At 49.0% G+C, this 13643-nt stretch overlaps 4 protein-coding genes across 4 annotated transcripts; all 4 read right to left on the reverse strand.

The window, feature by feature from the left end:
• Positions 1-133: 133 nt before the first annotated feature.
• Positions 134-1945, reverse strand: BROUX77_007570 (uncharacterized protein; the record flags this gene model as incomplete). The annotated part of the gene is made up of 1 exon (XM_073752679.1): positions 134-1945. The coding sequence occupies one exon, from the start codon at positions 1943-1945 to the stop codon at positions 134-136; it is 1812 nt and encodes a 603-aa protein (XP_073601863.1).
• A 1605-nt stretch (positions 1946-3550) lies between these two features.
• BROUX77_007571 (uncharacterized protein) lies at positions 3551-7141 on the reverse strand (the record flags this gene model as incomplete). Its single annotated transcript, XM_073752680.1, has 1 exon — positions 3551-7141. The coding sequence occupies one exon, from the start codon at positions 7139-7141 to the stop codon at positions 3551-3553; it is 3591 nt and encodes a 1196-aa protein (XP_073601864.1).
• A 164-nt stretch (positions 7142-7305) lies between these two features.
• BROUX77_007572 (uncharacterized protein) lies at positions 7306-8472 on the reverse strand (the record flags this gene model as incomplete). Its single annotated transcript, XM_073752681.1, has 1 exon — positions 7306-8472. One exon carries the CDS (start codon positions 8470-8472, stop codon positions 7306-7308), a length of 1167 nt encoding a protein of 388 aa, XP_073601865.1.
• A 1340-nt stretch (positions 8473-9812) lies between these two features.
• Positions 9813-13388, reverse strand: BROUX77_007573 (uncharacterized protein; the record flags this gene model as incomplete). The annotated part of the gene is made up of 2 exons (XM_073752682.1): positions 9813-12551; positions 12948-13388. The coding sequence occupies 2 exons, from the start codon at positions 13386-13388 to the stop codon at positions 9813-9815; spliced, it is 3180 nt and encodes a 1059-aa protein (XP_073601866.1).
• Between the last annotated feature and the right edge of the window lie 255 nt (positions 13389-13643).

Here is a 13643-nt window from a genome sequence, read left to right on the forward strand (position 1 = left end):
TAGGTCGCCGACCTTCGGCGTTGTGGAAAAGAAGAGTGGGGTAGGTCTCATGCATAACCCTTAGCATGAGCAGTGTCAGGATAGCTATTCATGACAGTAGCCCCCCTTTTTATGACTGATTTCCACAGCAGTACTAAGATCGTCTGGCGTTAGGCATCCTCTTGTAGAATTCTGCAACCTTCTCAGGTGCATTGGCTAAATGGTCCAGAGGTTCCCAGGAGGGTCCATCATGTTCATAGCCCTCCCAAACTACTTGATATTGCAGAGGGCCACGCGAAGACACGCCTATAATTTCCTTGACCACAAATTCTTCCTCGCCATCTACTATGACGGGAGGAGGAGGAGGGTTCTTCTGGCCAGGAAGAGGATCCGACGCACATGGTTCCAGCAGACAAACGTGGAAGACGGGATGAACCTTCATAGTGGCAGGGAGTGCCAACTCGTAGGCATGCGAAGACACCTTCCGTAGAATCTTAAATGGGCCAAGCTTCTTGAAGTCCAACTTCTTTGAAGGACGAGTAGTTCGAATATTTCTACTCAAAAGCCACACTAAGTCCCCTTCTCGAAGGAGAGGGGCGGAAGATTTGTGTCGATTCGCGTACTCGGTCATCCGCTCACGGCTCCACGTAATTTCAGTCTTTAAAAACTGACAAATGTTGTCAAGCTCTTTAACAAAGTTCCGCAACGGGCCTTTTTCCACAGAGACTGGGAGCGACTCACGCCCACTTCTGGGGTGAAACCCGTGGTTCGCAAAGAAGGGCGTCAGCATAGTAGAACTGGACTCGGAGTCATTGTAAGAGAACTCCGCCAAGGGCAAAAGATCAGCCCAATTGTCCTGTCTATAGTTGGTGTAACCCCGCAGGTATTGCTCCAAAATAGAGTTCACACGCTCAGTCTGACCATCGGTCTGAGGGTGGAACGCAGTACTCAGATTTTGCTTTATGCCCAACAGTTTGGCTAAAGCCTTGGAAAAAGCCGACGTAAACAGACTACCCCTGTCGGACACAATGTCCAATGGCAGACCGTGGAGCCTATACACTGCTGACAAATAGAGCTTAGCAAAACCTGCAGCATCCAGCGAGGAATCGCAAGGTATAAAGTGAGCCATTTTGCTAAGCCTATCGACGACAACGAGAATCATGTCAAAAGAATTGGAGACCGGCAAGCCGGTGATAAAATCAAGGGACACAGATGTCCACCGAGCTTGCGGAATGGTCAGAGGTTTCAGTAGACCGTAGGGACTATGTCGCGCGGACTTGATCCGTTGGCAGACCTCACAATTTCGGATGTACCGGATGACATCACGACGCATCCCGGGCCACCAGTATTCCCGAACAAGAAGTTCAAAAGTGTTCTTTTGTCCAGGGTGTCCGCTAGGCATAATATCATGACAATTCTTCAATGCACGAACTCGTAGATCCTCGTTCGGCAAATATAGAAGGTCGTTGACAAACAAAAGACCGTCATTGTCAAGCCTGCAGACACTGAGGTCCACATCTGGAGGTTTGGTCGACTGGCCTCGAAGAGCAGAAATAACATCAAGAGCCCACTTGTCCGTGGATAGCGCGATTTTTACCTCGTCTACCAAAGACATGGTACCAATAAAATTTTCAGGGGGAATAATAGGAGCACACAGCTCTTTATCCTCCTCAGAAGAAGAAGAAACGAGGTCTTCGTAGCGTCTGGTCAGGGCATCAGCTCTAGAATTCAAGGAGCCAGGCCTATAAGTGATGACATAACGGTACTCGCTCAGTTCCATAGCCCACCTCGCTTGCCGTCTGTTCATGGCCGGAATTTGCTTAAGAACGGCTAAATTCCGATGGTCCGTCAATACCAGAACAGGTTTTTCCAGACTTTCAACCATGAATCGCCACGACTTTAGAGACTCCACAATGGCTAACAACTCCTTGTCACCTACGCCGTAGTTACACTGGGCAGGATTCATTTTTTGAGAGAAATAGGCCACGGGGTGTAGTAGAAGCCCCTTGTCAGTCGGGTGGTATTGAGACATGACGGCAGATATTACACGGTCAGACGCGTCTGTTTCAATAACAGTGTCCAACAGGTAATCAAAGTGCTTGAGGATAGGTTCAGAGCAGAAAAGGTCCTTCAGGGTGTGAAATGCTGCCTCTGTTAAGGTGTGATTACGCTAAGCTGGATCTTCACAGAAAGGGACACAGAGGGACAAAGATCTCGAATTGAAGAACAAAACTAAACTCTCTAAATGGTGTAGAAACAATGCGACTATTTATCCTGTTGGAAAGGGAGGCAACCGACGATCGGCGGCGACGACAACTAGTTCCTCTAGGAAGTGCCGTTAGTCTTGGTTCTGGTCTGGCATTAGTTTTGCCGTACCAGCGCCGGTATTACGGATAGGGCCCGAAGAAAGGATTAGGGTTCCGGGTACAGCCAACGACTCGGGACAATGATAGGTTCCTGAGGTGGACAGTCGGGCCTGTGGAGGAAGACGTCAGTTAGACAGAGTGCTAAGACGTATGGTCGGTTGAGATGAAGAGGCAACACACAACTTAGATGGCTATTCTGAGAATAGAGCGGCACAAAGAGGAAGGAGGAGGAACAATCACACACTTCAAAGAAGAAGAAAGGTTGAACTGCAAAGAAAGCAAGAACAGAATGGTATAAAGAAGAAGAAGAAGGTAAGCAAGTGCATGTGATTTTTTTTTTTTTTTTTTTTTTATTCATTACTCGCATGGAACCTGACAGGGTTATGGCGAGGTGTATATTAATACTATACACGAATCAAGGTTTAACGGAATCTCAAACAAGCTAGCTACTACACATAATATACTCCAATCCCCTGGCAGGGAGGCAGTTACATCTAAGATCCCACAAATATAATCCCCAAGTTATGACAGAAAGGAAATACATGAATAGCTTTTGGTATGAATTTCCAACGAGCAGCACTAACCCCAAGTGCCCCAGTTAAGGTTGACTGCTCGTAGAAAATTGGCGTCACTGGTAGGAATCGAACCTACGACTTCTCGGTAGCCAACCGAAAAGCCTTGCCAGGTGCTATACCACTGCACCACAGCGACGTGCATGTGATTGTTAAGCTTGGAGAACAAGAGTAAACCTGATCAACTCAGGGCAGGAGACGACGATATTTATGTTGTCGGCGCTCCTGACAAAACTCTGTCTTCCCAAGCTAGAAACAATCAACATCTAACTACGAACAAAAGATAAGTCTCGTGTAAACAAGACGTAACAGGTTCGTAACAATCGAACCAGATAACAACCCCCACCTAAGCACGCAATGGCAATTGCAACAAGAAAACTCCGCAGCAGCAGAACAACGTCTATCAGAGCACCCGTGCTCAGCACATCCCACGACAACCTCATATCCGTTGATCAACTCACGATCTACACAGACCAACCTGTGCCATAAGCGCATCTTCATAGGTCGCCGACCTTCGGCGTTGTGGAAAAGAAGAGTGGGGTAGGTCTCATGCATAACCCTTAGCATGAGCAGTGTCAGGATAGCTATTCATGACAGTAGCCCCCCTTTTTATGACTGATTTCCACAGCAGTACTAAGATCGTCTGGCGTTAGGCATCCTCTTGTAGAATTCTGCAACCTTCTCAGGTGCATTGGCTAAATGGTCCAGAGGTTCCCAGGAGGGTCCATCATGTTCATAGCCCTCCCAAACTACTTGATATTGCAGAGGGCCACGCGAAGACACGCCTATAATTTCCTTGACCACAAATTCTTCCTCGCCATCTACTATGACGGGAGGAGGAGGAGGGTTTTTCTGGCCAGGAAGAGGATCCGACGCACATGGTTCCAGCAGACAAACGTGGAAGACGGGATGAACCTTCATAGTGGCAGGGAGTGCCAACTCGTAGGCATGCGAAGACACCTTCCGTAGAATCTTAAATGGGCCAAGCTTCTTGAAGTCCAACTTCTTTGAAGGACGAGTAGTTCGAATATTTCTACTCAAAAGCCACACTAAGTCCCCTTCTCGAAGGAGAGGGGCGGAAGATTTGTGTCGATTCGCGTACTCGGTCATCCGCTCACGGCTCCACGTAATTTCAGTCTTTAAAAACTGACAAATGTTGTCAAGCTCTTTAACAAAGTTCCGCAACGGGCCTTTTTCCACAGAGACTGGGAGCGACTCACGCCCACTTCTGGGGTGAAACCCGTGGTTCGCAAAGAAGGGCGTCAGCATAGTAGAACTGGACTCGGAGTCATTGTAAGAGAACTCCGCCAAGGGCAAAAGATCAGCCCAATTGTCCTGTCTATAGTTGGTGTAACCCCGCAGGTATTGCTCCAAAATAGAGTTCACACGCTCAGTCTGACCATCGGTCTGAGGGTGGAACGCAGTACTCAGATTTTGCTTTATGCCCAACAGTTTGGCTAAAGCCTTGGAAAAAGCCGACGTAAACAGACTACCCCTGTCGGACACAATGTCCAATGGCAGACCGTGGAGCCTATACACTGCTGACAAATAGAGCTTAGCAAAACCTGCAGCATCCAGCGAGGAATCGCAAGGTATAAAGTGAGCCATTTTGCTAAGCCTATCGATGACAACGAGAATCATGTCAAAAGAATTGGAGACCGGCAAGCCGGTGATAAAATCAAGGGACACAGATGTCCACCGAGCTTGCGGAATGGTCAGAGGTTTCAGTAGACCGTAGGGACTATGTCGCGCGGACTTGATCCGTTGGCAGACCTCACAATTTCGGATGTACCGGATGACATCACGACGCATCCCGGGCCACCAGTATTCCCGAACAAGAAGTTCAAAAGTGTTCTTTTGTCCAGGGTGTCCGCTAGGCATAATATCATGACAATTCTTCAATGCACGAACTCGTAGATCCTCGTTCGGCAAATATAGAAGGTCGTTGACAAACAAAAGACCGTCATTGTCAAGCCTGCAGACACTGAGGTCCACATCTGGAGGTTTGGTCGACTGGCCTCGAAGAGCAGAAATAACATCAAGAGCCCACTTGTCCGTGGATAGCGCGATTTTTACCTCGTCTACCAAAGACATGGTACCAATAAAATTTTCAGGGGGAATAATAGGAGCACACAGCTCTTTATCCTCCTCAGAAGAAGAAGAAACGAGGTCTTCGTAGCGTCTGGTCAGGGCATCAGCTCTAGAATTCAAGGAGCCAGGCCTATAAGTGATGACATAACGGTACTCGCTCAGTTCCATAGCCCACCTCGCTTGCCGTCTGTTCATGGCCGGAATTTGCTTAAGAACGGCTAAATTCCGATGGTCCGTCAATACCAGAACAGGTTTTTCCAGACTTTCAACCATGAATCGCCACGACTTTAGAGACTCCACAATGGCTAACAACTCCTTGTCACCTACGCCGTAGTTACACTGGGCAGGATTCATTTTTTGAGAGAAATAGGCCACGGGGTGTAGTAGAAGCCCCTTGTCAGTCGGGTGGTATTGAGACATGACGGCAGATATTACACGGTCAGACGCGTCTGTTTCAATAACAGTGTCCAACAGGTAATCAAAGTGCTTGAGGATAGGTTCAGAGCAGAAAAGGTCCTTCAGGGTGTGAAATGCTGCCTCACATTCAGAGGACCAGACAAAAGATTGCGTCTTTTTAGTCAACTCGAAGAGAGGTGTGCAGATTCTAGAGAAGTCACGGATGAACCTCCTATAGAAATTGGCAAAACCCAAAAAGGACTGGACTCCCTTAACAGTTCGGGGAGCCTCCCACTCACGGACAGCCGCAACTTTAGCGGGGTCCATCTTCAGAGCATCGGCTGAAATAACAAAGCCAACAAAGGTAGTTTCAGTCTTGTCGAATTCGCATTTTTCACCCTTGACAAACAGACTGGCCTGCGCTAATTTTAGCAGGACTTTGCGCACATGAACATCATGTTCCTCTTGGTTCAGAGAGAACACCAGGATATCATCCAAGTAACAGACACAGAATATGTCCAAATACTCCGACAAGACCTCGCTGACATATTTCTGACACGTGGCAGGAGCATTGGTGAGCCCAAACGGCATCACATTGTACTCAAAAATGCCATATCGAGTTCTGAAAGCTGTCTTGTATTCATCACCTTTCTTGATGCGAATCAAGTGGTACGCAGCTCTCAGATCCAGCTTTGTAAAAATGTTTCCCGTAGCCGCCGTGCGCAGTGATTCATTGATCCGAGGCAGAGGAGTTACGTCTTTGATGGTGATATCATTGACGGCTCGGAAATCAACACAGAATCGTAAACTGCCTGGCTTCCTAGCAAAAAGAATCGGGGAAGCCAGCGGCGAAGAGGAAGAGGAAATAAAGCCTTTAGCAAGCATGCCATCTAGATATTTTTTGACAGCCTGCAACTCGAGTGGAGTCATATCGTACAGCGGGGCCTTGGGGTATTTCGCATCGGGAACGAAGTTAATCGCATGATCAATGTCCCGGTGAGGTGGTAGTTGATCAGCACCTTCTCGAGAGAACAGAGGAAGTAGGTCATGGTATTTCTTCGGGATGCGTTCAAGGAGCCGTGCATGCTCTTGTTCCGGAGTTAGGTCCTCCTGATTGAGATAATCCAGGACTTCCTGAGCGGTGACACGATAAATCTGTAGTTTCTCAGCTTTGGCAAAGCGATGCAAAGCCTGAGACGACACCGTCACACAGGAACAAGACACAGCTGACGATTGTGCAATAAAAGAAGGAAGGGGTGAAGTGGCTGAAGCAGGAGCAGATCCCTCAATCTGACTGCCAGCGGTAGAAGCAATATTTTTGTCGTTTTTTGTATAAGAAAAATCAAACGAAGCGCCAGAATCAGTAGAAGCAGTCGAAACAGAAGAAGAAGAAGAAGAAGAATCAGAAGCTGCCACAGCATTGCCATCGGCGGTAGAAGTAACCGATATCTTGAGCGTATTGGAAGGCCAAGAAATTTCCGGGTTATGGGCGTCGAGCCAGCATTTCCCCAGGATGATGTGGTAGCCCCCAAGCTTCGTGATTTGAAAAACCAAAGTTTCTGAATAATTAGGAAAAGAGAGGGACAAAGGAACTTGGTGGGTCACTTTACCCGCAGCAGTTTCACTACCATCAACAACATGGAGCGACTCGGCTCTGGCCTTGAGAACAGTAGGAATCTGATGCCTTGCTATAAATTCAGAATCCACAAAACAAGTTGTTGATCCCGAATCCACCATAGCGTAGGCCTCAATGGAATTATTCACTGTCACAGGAATAACCAGAGGGGGAGAGTTACCATAATCGATAGCATTATCAAGAGAACAAGTGCTGATTCTCAAGAGACCCTCATCAGCAGCGTCAGGGCTAGCCAGGACCAGAGGGGAATGGGTCGGTAGCCCTTCTAGTTTTTTGACGCATCAGGCGCAGGGGCCGTCGAGGGAGCCCGGGTAGAAGTGGAGGGAGAAGGGACAGTAGCTGCGCGAAGAGCAAGGTTGTTTTTGGGGCAAGCCTTTAGCATGTGGTCCTTTGCGCCACACTTCCAACAAACACCCTTTGCCATTTTGCCGTCAGCAGTCTTACGGAAGGGTAGACCGTTGGCATCGGGACCTGCAGAGGTACCCTTAGCTGGCTTGGTGTTGGGGACAGCTTTTTGGGCGCCAGCATTTCTCGAACGAGAATCTTGCTGAAAGGGGACCACACCAGGAGGCGGTTGGATTTTCCCGTTGTTTCCCCGGGTTCGGTTGTTGATCGTATTGTCCAGCGTGTTGCAGAAATTAGCGAACTGATCAAGCGTTCCCTTAGGGGCAGGATAGGTGTTCCAAGCCAGAGCGTCCTGTATGTGGGGCTTGAGGCCTCGCTGAAATAGTGCAATGGTGAAATCAGCGTCGGCCCAACCGAGTTTCTTCAACAGCGTTGTAAAAGCAGAGTGATAGGCAGTACAAGTACCTGTCTGCTTTAAGTCGAAGATCTGCTGGGTCGCAGTCATGCGCCAGTCAGGGTCATCGAAAGCCTCAGCTAACGATTTCATAAAATCGTCGTACGTTTCAAAGTTCATGTGTCCAGTGGCCGGGTCCATCCGAGGCATGGCCCAATCCAGAGCGCCATCTCTAAGGTAGGAGAAGGCAGTCATCAGCTTGCGCTGCTCCGTGCGGTGGTGCTTGGGTGCAGCAGCAAATTTGACCGCAAGTTGCCTCTGGAACGCCTGGAAGCCTTGCTGATTGCCATCATAGGGCACGACATCAAGATGCTTGTCGGCCTCTTTCAACGGATCGGCATCCTCTTCCCGTTTGACTCGGGGAAGAGACTCAAGGGAGTTGAAGCGGGCTTCAGCGCCAGCCTGGAACGCAGCCCAGTAAACCTGAGCCGCATCAGGAACAGAGCCAACGGGGATGGGCGGGGCACCATCGTCGGTGCGCAGACCAGACATGTAAGCCGCCACAATAGCCATTTTGATCTCAGCACTGAACTCCCTAGGAAGGGCACCGAGATGCCAGTTCTCAGGAGTTCGGTCAGGAATCGACAGGAGGAACGTATTGAGATGCTCGATCATTTCGCGAGTGAGGGCCATTGCGAGTTGAAACGTAATAGAGAGGGAAAAATAAATGAGGAGAGAAAAAAGTGCCAAAGAGAGCCAAAGTTGTAATAGCGTCGGGTCTTCAAATGAAGCTTAACAAAATATTACGGATAGGGCCCGAAGAAAGGATTAGGGTTCCGGGTACAGCCAACGACTCGGGACAATGATAGGTTCCTGAGGTGGACAGTCGGGCCTGTGGAGGAAGACGTCAGTTAGACAGAGTGCTAAGACGTATGGTCGGTTGAGATGAAGAGGCAACACACAACTTAGATGGCTATTCTGAGAATAGAGCGGCACAAAGAGGAAGGAGGAGGAACAATCACACACTTCAAAGAAGAAGAAAGGTTGAACTGCAAAGAAAGCAAGAACAGAATGGTATAAAGAAGAAGAAGAAGGTAAGCAAGTGCATGTGATTGTTAAGCTTGGAGAACAAGAGTAAACCTGATCAACTCAGGGCAGGAGACGACGATATTTATGTTGTCGGCGCTCCTGACAAAACTCTGTCTTCCCAAGCTAGAAACAATCAACATCTAACTACGAACAAAAGATAAGTCTCGTGTAAACAAGACGTAACAGGTTCGTAACAATCGAACCAGATAACAACCCCCACCTAAGCACGCAATGGCAATTGCAACAAGAAAACTCCGCAGCAGCAGAACAACGTCTATCAGAGCACCCGTGCTCAGCACATCCCACGACAACCTCATATCCGTTGATCAACTCACGATCTACACAGACCAACCTGTGCCATAAGCGCATCTTCATAGGTCGCCGACCTTCGGCGTTGTGGAAAAGAAGAGTGGGGTAGGTCTCATGCATAACCCTTAGCATGAGCAGTGTCAGGATAGCTATTCATGACAGCCGGACTAGTCCTTCGAGGATACGCCGTTAGTGTTGGTGTCGGGCTTCCGTCGGTCCTTAAGGGTGCAACCCCAACATCAGCCTCTCTTCCTCCTTTTGCGCGTCGTTTTGGTTCCTTTTTGGCTGAGCCATAGTTTGTAGGCGTCGGTATCGACCAGAAGGTCGACTGGTTCCCAGCCAGGTCTGACGTAGCCTTTCCATTTGACTTTGACTTGCTTGACACCGTTTTTTTTTTTTTTTTTTTTTATTCATTACTCGCATGGAACCTGACAGGGTTATGGCGAGGTGTATATTAATACTATACACGAATCAAGGTTTAACGGAATCTCAAACAAGCTAGCTACTACACATAATATACTCCAATCCCCTGGCAGGGAGGCAGTTACATCTAAGATCCCACAAATATAATCCCCAAGTTATGACAGAAAGGAAATACATGAATAGCTTTTGGTATGAATTTCCAACGAGCAGCACTAACCCCAAGTGCCCCAGTTAAGGTTGACTGCTCGTAGAAAATTGGCGTCACTGGTAGGAATCGAACCTACGACTTCTCGGTAGCCAACCGAAAAGCCTTGCCAGGTGCTATACCACTGCACCACAGCGACTTTGACACCGTTAGAAGTGCGTTCGCCTAGGATCTTTTCGACCTCCCAGTATTCTTCACCATTGATGACTTCCATAGGTGCTGGTCGATCGTCGTGAGTCTTTTGGGAAGGGAAAGCGTCGTTGGCAGCTGAGCGAAGGCGATCGGCATGGTAGACGTCGTGAGCAGTTGTACCCGGTACTTCAAGACGATAAGTGTGAGGGGTAACTTGTTCCAACACTTTGCAGTATTGGTATTTTGCTCTAAGTTTCCTGCCGAGGCCTGAGCCTTGTTGTTCAGGGCGTAGGGTGAGCCAAACGTATGAGCCTGTAGGAAAATCTGGTGCAGGACGTCGGTGTTCATTCTCGCGTTGCTCCATCTCCGCTCGTGACAGAGAAAGGTTGGCGTGGGCCCATTTCTGGGCGTCTCTCAGGCGTTGGATGACCCTCTCAGCCTGTCCGAGTGGACCGTTATTGTCGGGTTCGACAGGCAATGGTGGTGCGGCGAAGACTCGTGGGTGGTAGCCGTGAGACAAGAAGAAAGGTGAAACATTAGTGGCAGAAGATGGGGTGGCATTGATGCTGAACTCGACCATGGGCAGTAGATTGAGCCAGGCGGGGCCTTCAGCGCTGAGTTTGGCAAGTTTGACTTTGATCTCAGCGTTCATCCTCTCTGCAGCTCCATTGGTAGCCGGATGGTAAGCTGTTGTGGTTAGCCTTTCGATCTCTAGGCGTTTGCAGAGGTGTCGCCAAGCTGCGTTGACAAATTCGCGGTCAGACAAAATAGATTTTGGCATGCCGTGGTGTCGGTAAAAGTGGTGGAAGAACATATCTGCAACAGATTCCATGTCGAGGGCGTCGGCGGGAATAAGGATGACGCCCTTGGATAGACGGTCTATAACAGTTAGGACGTGGGTGTAGGTGATGCCGCCTTTCTGTGCTGGTTCCAAAGGTCCGATAAAGTCGATGGCAATCTCGGCCCAAGGCTGGTCGGGAATTGGCAAGGCTTTGAGGGTGGTGTCCTTGTTGTCGCGACGAATGTTAGAACTACCACAAATTTGACAGTTGCGGCAGAAACGGCGGATATCTTCGACGTAGCGGGGCCAGAAAAACTCTCTAGACAGCTCGACTTGCATGACGTTCTTTCCGGGGTGCAGCATCATGGGCGAGTCATGAATGTTCTGTAGGATGGCGGTTCTCAATGGCTCGTTAGTAGGTACCCATAGTTTATTCCGAAATCGAATAGCGGATTTGGCGTCCAAAGAGCAGTCGGAAATGTTGACTCTCAACTTGTGTCTGATTGTTTCGGGCCACTGTGACAGTCCATCTGTCAACGCTTTATGGATAATGGCGTATTCATCATCGGCAGCACAGGCATCAGACCAGAGTTCCCGTAAGGCAGGCGGAAGTTCGGGGGTAGAAGGGGCTTCTGGCGTGTTGGTGGTTTGTGTCGAGAAAACTTTCAGGCCGTTACCGTCGTGGTGCAAGATAGTGGCTAGTCGGTCGTTGTAGCGCGCGTCATTCGTGTTGTCTGGGGTGTCGCGGCGAGAGAGAGCATCTGGGAGAGGGGAGAGTTTACCAGGACGGTGGACGATGGTGCAGTTGTATTCGCTCAAGGTCAGGTACCATCTAGCTTGGCGTTCGGACAAGTGCTGCAACTTGGTAAAATGCAGCAAGTTTTTATGATCTGAGACGATGGTAAACGTCTCCTTCAGGCCCTTGAGTTCGCCACGCCATTCCTTCAGGGCACAGACAACAGCCAACAGCTCTTTGTCGTGGATCGGGTAGTTGCATTCGGCGGCAGTCATTTTGCGGCTGAAATAAGCACAAGGCCTAGTTGATCTATCGGGCTGCGTCTGTAGAAGCGCTGCACCGAGACAGTAGCCAGACGCGTCTGTCTCAACAACAGTTGGCAGATCTGGATTGTGCGTGCAGAGGACAGGGGTCGAGGTGAATGCTTCTTTTAGAGCCTGGAAGGACTCTTCTTCCTTTTCGCCCCACTGGAAGGCCTGGTCTTTCTTTGTCAACTGTAGCAAGGGAGTCGCTAGAGTAGTGAAATTTCTGACAAAGGTGCGGTAGAAATTGCATAGACCGAGGAAGGCTCGAACGTCCCTGACCTTCTTGGGCGTTGGCCAGTCCGACACTGCAGAGACTTTGGTTGGGTCGGTTGAAATCTTGCCGGGCTCAAGGATGTATCCCAGGTACTTCACTTTCGATACCGCGAACTCACATTTATCAATGTCGATTGTCAGTTGGCCCTCCAGAACCTTTGCTAAAGCCAAGTTGACCTTCTCGTAGTGGTCCTCTAACGTGCCGTCGGTATAAATCAAGATGTCATCGACGTAGGCAGAGCACCACACATCCAAGTATGGGCGTAGCAGACTGTTCACAAAACTTTGGAACTCTGCAGGCGCGTTGGCCAGACCAAAAGGCATGACGTTCCACTCAAAAAGGCCTTGTCGCGTTCGAAAAGCGGTCTTCCACTCATCTCCCTCGGCGATTCTGATGTTATGAAACGCGGAAACAACGTCGAGTTTGTCGCTGTGGTGCAGTGGTATAGCACCTGGCAAGGCTTTTCGGTTGGCTACCGAGAAGTCGTAGGTTCGATTCCTACCAGTGACGCCAATTTTCTACGAGCAGTCAACCTTAACTGGGGCACTTGGGGTTAGTGCTGCTCGTTGGAAATTCATACCAAAAGCTATTCATGTATTTCCTTTCTGTCATAACTTGGGGATTATATTTGTGGGATCTTAGATGTAACTGCCTCCCTGCCAGGGGATTGGAGTATATTATGTGTAGTAGCTAGCTTGTTTGAGATTCCGTTAAACCTTGATTCGTGTATAGTATTAATATACACCTCGCCATAACCCTGTCAGGTTCCATGCGAGTAATGAATTAAAAAAAAAAAAAAAAACGTCGAGTTTCGTAAACCACTTAGCTTTGGAAGCATTAGCTAGGGTCTCGCTGATGTTTGGGAGTGGGTACCGATTCTTTTTCATAGTCGCGTTTAGTGCACGATAATCTACACAGAAGCGGAGGCCGCCACCAGGCTTTTTCACGAATAGGATGGGAGCAGCAGCAGTGGACTGGCTGTGGCGAATGTAGCCTTTTTCCAGCAATGAAAGAAGCGTCTGGCGAAGAACCACGAGTTCTTCTCTGGTCATGCTATAAAGGGGGCCCCATGGAGCTTCTTCGTCGGGCACGGTCAACTCGATCCTATGATCCTGGCCAGGCCGGCGGGGAGGCATCTTTTTAGCAAATTGTGCGTCTGGATCAAACACCTTGACCTTGTCGTGCTCGATCCAAGCTGGGATCTTCTTTTTCCACTCTCTGGGGTTGGCTGGTACTCTATCTTTCTCCAAACGGGCCAAGGCTTTATTGATATCTTCGATTGAAGCTGCAAAAACCCGCAGCTTATCTCTCTTGGCGGCGCGGAAGAAGGTGCTCGCTCTGTTTATTCGTACCATGGTAGAGCGGAAGGTATGGTTTGTCGTCGCCTTTCCTCGAGCGACAATGCCGGATTTAAATCTAACTGTGTCGGCTTCACAGTCTATCCTTGCCCCTTGTTTCTTGAGCCATGGGTATCCGATCAGGATGTCTTCGGCTAATTTTGGTACTACCCACGCCACATGTTTTTCTATGTGGCCCGATATGTCAATTTTAAACACGGCTAATCGGTCAACCGTGACGGTACTCTTTGAATTAAATGGTACCAGCGTTCT

Source organism: Berkeleyomyces rouxiae (genome assembly GCF_048999995.1).
Source record: "Berkeleyomyces rouxiae strain 22BRR77 chromosome Unknown BrBRR77_ptg000012l, whole genome shotgun sequence".
Taxonomy (NCBI): domain Eukaryota; kingdom Fungi; phylum Ascomycota; class Sordariomycetes; order Microascales; family Ceratocystidaceae; genus Berkeleyomyces; species Berkeleyomyces rouxiae.